This window comes from Aplysia californica, unplaced genomic scaffold (genome assembly GCF_000002075.1).
Source record: "Aplysia californica isolate F4 #8 unplaced genomic scaffold, AplCal3.0 scaffold00076, whole genome shotgun sequence".
Classification (NCBI taxonomy): Eukaryota; Metazoa; Mollusca; class Gastropoda; order Aplysiida; family Aplysiidae; genus Aplysia; species Aplysia californica.
Genome location: NW_004797346.1, coordinates 1,572,939 through 1,585,685, shown reverse-complemented (window position 1 = coordinate 1,585,685; position 12,747 = coordinate 1,572,939). Strand labels below are relative to the sequence as shown.

The 12,747-nt window shown below is 39.3% G+C and overlaps 1 protein-coding gene across 1 annotated transcript in view; it reads left to right on the top strand.

Moving 5' to 3' along the window:
- NEP (neutral endopeptidase) overlaps positions 1-12,747 on the top strand; it is a gene marked incomplete in the record, with an annotated part of 58,342 nt that overhangs the window by 32,166 nt on the left and 13,429 nt on the right. The window contains 8 exon segments of the mRNA NM_001204663.1: positions 637-819; positions 2,433-2,519; positions 3,298-3,443; positions 4,291-4,384; positions 5,620-5,748; positions 6,137-6,235; positions 9,040-9,117; positions 10,517-10,620. Of these exon segments, the coding sequence (NP_001191592.1) occupies positions 637-819; positions 2,433-2,519; positions 3,298-3,443; positions 4,291-4,384; positions 5,620-5,748; positions 6,137-6,235; positions 9,040-9,117; positions 10,517-10,620 (920 nt within the window).

The following is a 12,747-nucleotide window of genomic DNA, read 5'->3' as shown; positions in this document are numbered from 1 at the left end:
ATGTGTGTGTGCGTGCGTGCTTGCGTGCGCCCGCACGCGCGCGCGTGTGTGTGCGTGTGTGTGTGTGTATGAATATGCATGTGTGTGTGTGAGTGTGTGTGTGTGTGTGTGTGTGTGTGTGTGTGTGTGTCTGTGTACGTGTGCGTGGGCGTCTTCGTGAATGAGAATGAGAGAGAGGGGGGATAGGGAGAGAGACTGAGAAAGAGAGACAAAGAGAGAGAAAGAGAAAGAGAGAGAGAGGATGTGCGGGAGAGCTGATTAAAATATATATCTCGGTAAAAAGGCCTTGAACATCTTATGCGTCTTACTCTCCAAGGGAAAATAGAAGGCAAACGAGGCAGGGATAAGCCCAGAGCAATAACCGCTGGTTAGTCAAGGTAGGTAGGATGGAACCAGCGAGTATCCAAGCTAATTGGATAAAAGTAAACTTTCGCCGACCATCCGGGACATACTGACATGATCTTGTGAGCACATATGGGGTCCCCAGTCTCTGTGGGCCATCGTTTTGATTGCTGTGACATCTTTCACTTAGACAGGTTTCAGCTTATTTAGAGAGGAATAAAGGTCGAAATTTACTTTTTAACCCTACATTGTTTAGATGGAAAAGTGAGGTATTTTCAAACTCTCCCATTCCAGATAGACCAGCCTGCCTTTGGTCTTCCAGGCCAGAGATACTACCGAGTACCCAGGAACGACACGTATATCAAGGCCTATGAGACGTACCTCTACAGAGTGGCAGAGGCGCTCGGATTTGCTGACCCCGCTACGGCAGAGAAGGATGTCGCGGACGTTGTAGATTTTGAAATGCAGATCGCCCAGGTGAGAATCGGAAAGTCCATTTTGCGTCTCAATTGATAACCCTTATGTATTATAAGCAGAAATATTTTGAAAATCAAGAAGAAGAACGTACTTTCACAAAATTATTGAAAAGAAAAGATGAATATGATAACGTGTTCTCCTTATTTTCTTAAAAACTTGTCTTGTGGAAAATGGGCTTTCAGTGATTGGAGAGCCCTTTTCTGCAAATCTAAAAAATACAGCAATGTTAAACTAGTTCTCTAGAATATATCAACAAGGAAAATGAAGAAAATAAGGTGCCCCTCGCTTTGCCCTTTTCTTTTAGATTCGTCTTACAATGACTTGTATTCGATGTCATTCACATGACTCCAAAATGTCTTACAATTTTCTTGACTACTACTTTCTTTTTAACTGTGTCTGTCCACTTATACCGCAAAGTGTCTACGGGAGATGTAATAATTGTTGAAATGGGGCCAAGTTTGTCGCTTATTGAACCGTCAAATTGTTCATTTGAGGATGCTCTTTGATTTCATCGATCCATATTTCCTTGACATTTTTTGTGCTCTGAAGACATAGAATTGCATGTCGAATGCCTTTGAGGCAGGCAGTAAAATCTCGACCCATTCTCATAACGCGTCCAAACCATCTCATCCGTAGTCTATCGTTAAATACCATGCTTGATTTGATGACCATTTGTCTGATGTCTTTGTCTCTTTCTCTCGACGTTTAGAGTTTCTCTAATACATTTAATGTTGCATACTGTAATTTTACTTTACTACCTTTTTTTAAAGGTTCAGTTTTTGCACTGGTAGCAGGGAGGTGGTAGAAAAAATGATCTAATGAGTTTCTGTCTCTATGGGAATGTTTTGCGTGGTGAGGATGAAGGCTAATATAGTGTGTGGGCACGTTTGCCTTTTGTTCTCGCATTTCTATTTCTCTGTCCATTTTCCCGAGTGATGTGCATTTGATTTCAAAATATTTGAATTGTTTTACTTGTCCCAGTTTTGAATAGTTGACTTCACATCAATGTGATTTGGTTTCGGGAGATCTTCCTTATCTATGATTAAGTTGTGCTCATTTTCACTCCATATTTCTGGCATGCTTTATTGGTATGTTCTTGGAGACCGCTCTGGCCTTTTTTCCTTCTCATTTTCATTTATTCTATTACAGAATTTATGCACAGTTAAAATATGTCTGCTGGTGTTTCTCATAAGCCTATCTTGTTGTGGCATTTTACCAAATATTTAACTGTTTCACATACTTCTTTATTCCTAAATATCTCGCTAATTAATCAAATAATTATTCAGATTATGAAAGAAAGATTTAAAGACGAGGCAATACCTTTTCATACACCTGTGGCACATCAAAAGTCATAGCAGAGAACAGCCAGCAATTTATTGTTTCTTACTAGCCCTACTTCTTCGTTCTTTTGTGTCCCGATATGGTCCTAGGTTCGGAAATACTCAGAAGATCAAACTTTTACTACCTTATTAACTTGTTTCAATTAGAAAAATTGTGCGTTTTCCCCAGAAAAATAGATCTAAATACAAGAATTACTTATGCTTTTGACTGTTAGGTCATCACTGCTTTTGTGGACAATGTTGATAAGGAATTTTTCACCCCATCGTGTCCAGATTTCCGTGAGACCTGCGATCAGACGTAACGCCAATGCAGTATTTAACCCAATGACCCTGGCTGAGCTCGACCAAGACTTCAGTTCGGTACGTCACGTTCGTCGTAACTTTCCGTTCGACTGTTTTGAAGACGTTTACCGCATGTACACGGTACAATTGACATAAGTTCGGTTCGCCTGATGTGAGAACTTTCTTTCTATCTGTCTATCTATTTATATATCTATACATCTATCTATTTGTCTGTCTACCTATCTATCTATCTATCTACCTATCTATCTATCTATCTATCTATCTATCTATCTATCTATCTATCTATCTATCAATCTAACAATCTACGGATCCAATCTCATATCATGTATGAAGCGTCAGAACGAGCAAGAAAGAGAGAGAGAGAGAGAGAGAGAGAGAGAGAGAGAGAGAGAGAGAGAGAGAGAGAGAGAGAGAGAGTTTTTTTCAAAAGATACAAGAAAAAAAAAATTCATTGCAGAAGATCCAAGCCAAACCAATCTAAATTTGAGCTTTTTTTTCTTCGCTTTAATCCTGTTCCTAACCAATTATTTCGATGAATTAAACATCGTTATCACAAACATACAAACACAAACACAAACTCACACATACCAACACACATCTATACGCACACACATGCACATATACAAACACACACAAACACATTCCCACACACATACACATATTATTAGGTTATATACATAGTTACATGTAGATAGATAGATAGATAGATAAATAGATAGATAGATAGATAGATATACATACATACAGACACACGCACAACGAGAGACAACAGACGTTCTGACAAGCAGACAGACCTATTGTTATAATATGCATATTTTATTGTTCACAAAAACAGCCAGAGCTCAACTTCTCGAGGTTAATCACAACAGTGATGTCAGCACCAGAAGTAGCAGTCAGTGTCGGAGACGATGAAATCATTATGAACAGATCACCCCCTTACTTTCGGAACCTTACAGACCTTCTTAGAAACACACCAAAAAAGTAATCCTGGTTTTAAAATAATATAGTTTACCTATTACTTTAATAACTCACTTCTTGATCTGTTATGAAAACATTCATTTTGTTTCAAGTTCTGAACATTCTTTTTCTTTTTTCTCGTTTTTCTTGTTTCTTTTGTTCTTCTTTTCATCTTCGTCTTATTGTTCTCCTTTCCGTGAATAACACGTTGGTATCTCTCAAGATTACAAGTAGTAAGAATATCAACACAACTTCTCCTTATACAAAACTGTAATGCAGTTCTGGATTACCAGAAGAAGAAGAAGAAGAAGAAGAAGAAGGAGGGGGAGGAGGAGGAGGAGGAGGAGGAGGAGGAGGAGGAGGAGGAGGAGGAGCAGGAGGAGGAGGAGAAGGAGAAGGAGAAGAAGAAGGAAAAAGAGAAGGAGAAGGAGAAGGAGAAGGAGAACAAACAAAAAACACCAAAAAAAACAACAACAAAAACAAAAACGACAACAACCACAACAACCACAACAACAATAAGAACAACAAGATGATGATGATATTACTCTGGGGCTGGTGTTACAGATTTTCCTAAAGTATCCATCAATATCAATTTACAGCTCATGCATTAGTCGTTTTTCCCCCTTCTACGTCCTCTATGTCTATCACAGTGTGAGTAAACTTGAGTTTCTCAATTCACACAGCTCCTGACTGTTACTTATGCAACTGTTTTACTTCAAAACACTAGTTCATCGGGCCACCAAGGCGCCTATAAAAATGTGCAGTTTTCTAACAGTAATGTTTATTCAGTTCTATGTGTGTTATAATGTATCAATTCTATGCGTATTCATAAATGAGTAATAATAATTATTCTATCATTTCTCTTCAACAGAACAATAGCTAACTACATCATATGGCGGATTACTATCTCTTACCTCGGTACTCTGACACAGGTTTTTAAAGACATCCGATTTGAGTTCACAAAGGTACAGCAAGTGTTTGTTAAATGCTTTTTGCTTATGGGGAAAACTCTGTCTTAATGTTGTAATAAATTATACCGCCACAAAAGAAGATGCAATGACTTTTTTGTTTTGAGGATCCAGTTCTTCAGGTCTGAGAAAGTTTTAGACATCTGAATTGTTTGTGATTTTTTAAGAAACTCTACAAAAGTACTGTTCTGTTTAAATCGTTTAGAAAAATGCCAAAAAGCAAACTTTGTTCAATTGTGTTTATCTTAGACTGTTGAATGCCTACATTCTAGAGGATGAATTAGCCCTGTATTATTATAGAAACTCACTTATGGAGCAAAACAACCCACCACCATTCTTTTTTATTTCACACACACACACACACACACACACACACACACACACACACACACACACACACACACACACACATACATACACACACACTTAGGTAAGGCAGAGTGGAGAAATCAGGCGCTCGTCAAAATACTGAAATGGAAGAAATAAGCATTTTTCTTGCGGTTAGGTAATATTTGTCTTTTTCTTTGTGTGTGTGTTCTTTAGCTTAATACTGTTTTGTTAATTTTTAAAAACATTTATGTGTGAACTTTTCGTGAAAACGTTGATTAAAGGCACAAAAAATGTACATACTTTTCAGTTTTCAAGAAATCTCAAGCTATGGAAGTCACCACACATTGGTGGCCATTTTTTCACTAGTTTTACCTTTGGAACCAGGCGATATCCACCTTCACCAATCACGAATATCTCGACTTCTATTCTTGATAGATGGCTACTTTTTTACATCGAAAGCAAAACAAACAGGCTTTACGATGATACCATAAACCTCATATGCAGAGAAATTGATGAGTGCCTAATTGCACCGCGACGTGATATAATAATAATATACATAATTGTGTGTGTGTGCGTGTGTGTGTGTTTGTGTGTGTGTTTGGGTGTATGTGTGTGCCTAATTGCACCGCGACGTGACTTATACATTATTGTGTGTGTGCGTGTGTGTGTGTTTGTGTGTGTGTTTGTGTGTATGTGTGTGCGTCTGTGTGTTTGTATGTGTGCATGTGTATGTGTCATTTGTTCAAGAGGTGGGACCACAGCTTGCATAAGAACTTACACCAGGAGTGCTCACATCACATACATTGGCATAGCTTGTTTTGCGCTTGTAACATACTCTACGAACATCAAAATGTTACGTTTTCATATAACTTGGATTTAACAATATTTCCCTCCCTTGCCAGGCCATATATGGTATAGAAACTGTTCAACCACGAGAGTTGTTCTGTACAAGCTTTGTGAGAAGAAATGTTGGATTCATCATCAGCAAACCGTTTGTGGACAAGTTCTTCTCCCCAGAAGCTAAAGATGTGGTAATGACGTGTTTTATTTTGTCTTGTATTTTGTACACACGTTATTGTGCTTCTTTTGATCTCAGTGATTCGTTTTTTTCTTACATGCCATGACATAATTAGTAAATGTGCGACCCCTATGCTCGAATAGTTATATCTTTCAGCAAAAGAGTTTCCCAAAGGTTGTGTTGTGTATGTCTTTCACGTTGAAAAAGGCGGGTTTTCAGTTTTTAAAGAAACAAGTCTGAGCAAATTCCTCCCACAAAATATCATCTGGAAATTTCGATTGGAAAGTATACACTGCGCGACCAGTTTAGTTTTCTGCACCATCCATTCTCGCAGAATGGACTAGTAGACTATATCTATGTCTTCCCCTCTTTGTATACAGCTTTATGGTGATATTTTTCAGGCTCTAGAAATGATCTCCGGTCTTCAGTCAGCTTTTAATGAGATTGTAGATGAAGTAGAATGGATGGACGAAGAAACAAAAGTAGTAGCTCGAGAAAAGGTAAGTGCTTACAACGCAAGTTATTGCAGTTTGGTTGCTTCCAGGTACAGTTTACTCGAAGAGAGATGTCATAAATTGTTGGCTGTGCAGTCAGTCCAGTTCAGGGATATGTCAAAGTAGTAAACTTCACACGAATTAAGGGTGCGCTTTTTTGCCGGAAAGGGGGGGGGGGGTACCTGTGTAATTTGGATAGGATGAAACTGTGCAATATTATTTACTGAATCAGTATGATATGAAGGACAGTTTATGAAAATATGCTTTAAGCCCTTTGTCAGATCACATCCACGGTGAGGCTTACTTCATTTGATGGACACAAATACAAGACAGCCCCACCACCCCCCCCCCCCCCCCCCCTCAACGAAACAAAGGAAAACATTAATTTTTTATTTACAAATTCAGAAAAGGAAAGCATAAATTAAAAGATAACACCTACATGCAACGAAACATTAAATTTAACAATTATTTAGTCAATCTTCATAGTGATTAGAACAATATTATGAATTATCCAGAATCGATCATTTATGCTTTAATTATTTGAATATTTATGTAGTCAGTTAGACATTACTGCAGTCAGCAACGTTGCAAATTTAAAAGTGATGTAGCCCGCATAAGAAAGAACATAATCAATAGATTTAGACAACACCTATCAAGGTGGCATGCTCAATGTATATGAGCTTCATGACGCTACACGCAGGATATGTTCTAGCAATGGTACGGCTATGCGTTTGAATCCCGTCAGGGTACCAACATTGTGTCCTTGGAAAAGTAATTTACCATGATTTTCCTCACTTCACCGAGGTGGGCATGGGTGCACAGCTAAAGACAGCGACAGATTATGTCTGTTTGTGTCTGAGTGCGTGCAATCGGAAGCTTGCACTGTATGCTTTCAATGATGTTTCTGAGTGACCTAGGCTGCTGGAGTAATAGTACTAGCTGTAAAGCGCATTGAGCATGTGTATAGCGTGGATCTGCACTATTTAAATGCAATTATTGTTATAATTGCATGCAATACTTGTATTAGTTGTATTAGTAGTAGTAGAAGTAATAGTAGTAGTAGTAGTAGTAGTAGTACTAGTAGTACTAGTAGTAGTAGTAGTAGTAGTAGTAGTAGTAGTAGTAATAGTAGTAGTAGTAGTGGTAGTAGTAGTAGTAGTAGCAGTAGTAGTAGCAGTAGCAGTAGCAGTAGCAGTAGTAGTAGTAGTAGTAGTAGTAGTAGTAGTAGTAGTAGTAGTAGTAGTAGTGATATACTTATTAGTATTGTTATTAATATTAGTAGTAGTATATTAGTATCATCATCATCATCATCATCATCATCATCATCATCATCATCAATACAAAGCCCTCCGCCTTGTATCAGGTCAGCTGAAAACAACACCAGCAGAAGCGCTGCGCTATGAGACCAGGAATTAGCACTACACCACCTATACAGATAGAACATGCCTCAAGTCTGTAGAGATGGCCAAGAGATTGCCAGACCACCATCATAGAAAGAAAGCCTTTTATCAAGCAGTCAAGCCTAAAAGCAGCAGGAAACGTTGGTTTCGGATGGACACCGATCTAGCAGACCCCCCTGAAGCAGAGAATCGATGGCCAATCATTCTGGTGAGAGCTTGTCCATTGGAGACCCATGGCGAAATCGAAATCCGGACACAACTAAGAGGAGTGAAGAGCAAAGGTGATGATCCTGTAAAGGCACATGAAGCTGCAAAGGATGTAAACAAAGAGGTTCGTGCCGATGTGACAATTTTCACTAATGGATCGGCTAGCGCAGGATACCGCGAAGGTGGAGCAGCAGCAGTGGTGATAATGAATTTTATTATGAACCACCTCGAACAGAAATTATTAAAACTAAAGGTGCTTTCCTTATATTATCTTATGACGAGGAATGCCAGGCAATGATGTCTGCTGCACAATGGATTGTTGACAATTGCCACAGTAGAACCAATGTGCTGATCTTGACTGACAGACAGTCCCTGGGACTGCTAGGCAACAGCTCGGACTTAAATGATTTGCCCCGCAAGTTCAGTGAAGCCACAGCCACAATAAAAATCCAGTGGATTCCAAGCCATGTTTGAATCGAAGGAAATGAGGCAGCAGACCAAGCTGCTAATGAATCAAGAGAGATTAGAGGAGACAGACGACCAACAACATACAAACGGGTCTTTCCTATGATCAAGGGGGAAATCACAGACCCACAATGCAGAGCTAAGTACCAGCACCTGGAAGATGTGTATTCTGGGTACTCCAATAAGCGGGAACAAAATATCACATGTCGCTGGGACCAGGTTGAGCTAGCGAGACTGCAGTCGCACCATCATTGGAGCTTGAGATGCTATAAGAACTTTGTAAATGAAGAGCTCAGCCCATGTTGCCGATAATGGGGCCATGAAAATGAGGATGTCAAACATATGTTTGAATATTCAGGAACAATGGCAATTCGAATGAGTTATTTGGACGAGTGGAGGTGCCTCTAAGCATATTGACAATGGAGCAGAAAAAGAGCCTCGCTCGAAGATTTCTTCGTGGAGTCCGCCAGGCCTATTAAGGAAACAAACAAAAAAATCATCATCCTCATCATCATCATCATCATCATCATCATCATCATCATTACTACTATCATCATCATTGCTATCACTATTACTATTATCATTATTTTTATTATTATTATTATTATTATTATTATTATTATTGTTGTTTTTGTTGTTGTTGTTGTTGTTGTTGTTATAATTAGCATCGTCATTATCTAGTATAAATCTTGTCCAAACACCAGAATATTGACTTATTGTTCATCATGCTCGTCACAGAATGATGCAATTGTCTCCAAGATTGGATACCCCGAATTTGTGATCAATTCCACACGACTGACAGAATTGTACGAAAATGTAAGTCCATAGAACTAAGCAAAGCGTTATGGAATGGTTTCGAAAGTATGTCAACACTCACGATTAAGGTTGTAATTCATATCTAACTGAGCTTGGCTGATAGAGTGTACTTGAAACTTAACTTTACCTTATCGAGCCCCCCCCCCCCCACCCTACCCTCCTCTCGCTCTCCTATTTTATTTACACATATTTAAATTGATTGCATTCACACGCGCTTTTTCAGTCTCCGTTAACCAGATCTTGAAAATAGGAATACATTTTTCATCATCAAGACATTTTCTAGCAATTTTTAAAAATGAAATTCCTATATTGGTCGGGTGCTGGGTTTCTTTGACATGCATATCTGAACCAGACTAGGCGATGTGGGATGCATCATATATGTATGAAGATTGAAATACTTGAAAAATTCTGCCTTGAACTTTGGAAGCAAACTAACGTTTTTGTGAGTTATGACCAGTTAATTTACCTTTAATGCACACCCTTTCTCCAATCCTCCCAAAGGTTAACAAACAAGCAAACAGACCCATGCAATTTAAGGGGGGGGGGGGTCCCACAAGCAAGCTAACTCCTTTATTTCTGGACCTAGAAACCTTAAATTTGGCATACAACTTCGTCATGATACAGGTATTACGATGACAAAAAAATTTCCCGGATCCAAGATGGGATTTTCACATAAATCAATTCTCCTCTGAAATTTACCTATGGATTTTATTGACCTTTGGCACACATGTACCCAAGAGGCATATAAGTTATACATAGTCAGTATCTTTCGATATCTTATTTCGTTTCGGAGTTACAGGAAGAAGCGTGCAAATCTTGTCAAAAATGCAGAAAAAGGTCAATTTTCCTAATTTTTTAAAACAAAAAAAAGAAAACCAAGATAGACATAAAAAAACGCTGACAACGTAATGTAACCACCCCTAAGGGCAACAAATATGCCAAGTGCCATCAAGATACACCAGTAATCTTCAGAGGAGTTTCGAAAAATGTGTCAAAAATTAAAAAAAATATTTTTGACAAAAAATGATATACCTCTCTAATTAGTGAAGATAGAATAACATTGTAAGAAAAAAAAATGTTGGACATCCAACTAGCTACGATTGTGCCAAAGGACAATCAAATCAACAGAGAAATGACTGAGAAAAGGCAAAAAATATTGTAATACCCAATTTGACCCAGACTGACCAAAAATAGGTGGGACCCCCCCCCCCCCCCCCCTTTAACAAAAATACCACCACCACAACCACCACCACAACCACCGAGAAGACACAAAGAAAACAGAACGTCTGATGAAAAAAATTGTGTTTCTTGCATATCCTTCACGTAGATGACTGTAAATTATCTTAATCAAGTTTTTTTTTAAGCACTAACTAGGTTTCGTTTCATCTTTTTTTTTCAGTACACATATGGAAATGATACGTACTTCGAAAATATATTGTCCAAGAACAAAGTGAATGTAGACAGTTCTTTCCGTAGTCTGAGGGAGCTGGTGGACAAAGAGCAGTAAGTAGTCAATGGTTTCCCCAACACCAAAAATTTCGTTTAGCTTTTAAAGCTTTGTTTAAGCAAATATTATTATATTAAAGTGACGCTGTTTTACTGCGTCTGTGGTAGGAGTTAGACTTTATTGACGCTTCGCCTTTGCATGCTGTAATGATATGGGACATAATCCATAATCCACCACAGTTGCTTGTCCATTATATTACCAGTTGTTTCCCTTTCAGTGTAAACACTCCATGAGCAGTTCTCACTTTGTCTTGAGATTCAGGGCTTCTGGGAACAAAGGGTCTGGGGTCTATATAAAGCTGTGTCTGTGTCTCTAAGCTTTTTTCTTTGGGCATTTTGACTGGTGGAGAAAACCTTGCTACATGGTGTCAGAAGTGGGTGAGTGAAACAGAAGAACCACACAAGAGTAGGATATAACGTGGAGAAACCTCACGGTAAGAAACATGACTTTTAAACCACTAGTTAATTTTTACTTTCATGAACCGACAGCATGGGCTTCGTGGAGACAAACTTTTCTTAGATTTAGGACTGTGTCTGAGTTGAAGAAGAAAAGCGGAGAAGTCCAAGTTAGTAGCCTCATATATGCAATGGGCCCTGAGGCAGAAAAGATTATGTCTACCTTTGGTCTCTCACAGGACGATAGCAATGATTTCAACACAGTTCTGACCAAGTTTGATGGATATTTCAGCCGAAAACGAAATGCAATTCATGAGAGAGCTCAGTTCCACAAACGTTGTCAGAAAGAAACAGAGACCATAGAAGAATATGGCAGAAGTTTATACGAACTCTCTGAGCATACAGCTTTCCCAGATAAGGACAATATGATTAGGGATCGGCTAGTCCTGGGTATTACTGACAAAGAATTGTCGGAGAAACTTCAGTTAGAGTCTGATTTAACCATTGAGAAAGCTATCACTATGGCAAGACAAACAGAAAGAATAAAGGCCCAAATCAAAGAGCAAAGATTGCCAAATGTTGATGCCGTTCAATCCTTTGGATCGAGAACCCTCAAACATGGGAGTGTACATGGGGGACCACGCAGAGGATCCGCTCTGCGGGGACGCGGAGGAAGCAGTGGCCAGCAAGACGTGCGTAATTGCCAGTACTGTGGGGGATCCCACGGTAGACGACAATGTCCGGCATATGGGAAAACATGTAGAGAATGCTCCAAGAAGAATCACTTTGCCAAAATGTGCCACACAAGAAAGAAAATCAACGAAGTAAAAGTGGAAGATGAAGAAGAGGAAGAAGCATACCTACTGTCAATTGAAACTAAAAGTAATGAAGCGCCATGGAATACAAAGGTTGCTGTCGGGCACACACAAAATGTTATTTAAGATTGACACGGATGCAGACGTCTCAATCATGACGGCAGAGACGTTCGCTGAGTTAGAGCCGAGACCTGTTCTACAGAAGACCAAGATAATACTCAGAAACCCGGGAGGTGTTTTGAAATGCCACGGCAAGGCAACCATGAACTTTACAGTCAAAGGAAAACAATACCCAGTGACAGTTTATGTGGCGCCAGCACCAGAAAATCTTCTGAGCCGAGAGGCTGCCGCGAGGATGGGACTAGTAGTACGGGTAGATTCGCTGTTTGGAGGCTTAGATAAAAATGTTATCAAAACTAAACCAGTGAAAATCGAGTTGAAGGAAGATGCTCAGCCGTACAGTGTTCATACAGCCCGTAGAATCCCAATTCCCCTCAGAAGCAAGGTCAAAGAAGAACTAAGAAAAATGGAGCAGGCTGGGATCATAGAGAAAATCGACGAACCAACAGACTGGTGCTCACCGATCGTGCCAGTGATCAAACCATCAGGGGGAGTAAGAATATGCACTGACTACAAAAAGCTGAACGCAGCCGTCAAACTTGAGAAATACATGCTCCCTGTCGTTGAAGAGATATTGCACAAACTAAAGGGTTCGACAATCTTCAGCAAACTAGATGCTACAAGCGGCTATTTCCAAGTTCCACTTGATGAGAAGTCGGCAAAACTGACTACATTTATTACCCCTGAAGGAAGGTTCTTCTACAAACGCTTGCCGATAGAACAGATTCTCCGTGATCAGGAGGGAGCAATTTCTTTCCAAGATGACATTCTTGTTCACAGCAGAAACACAGAG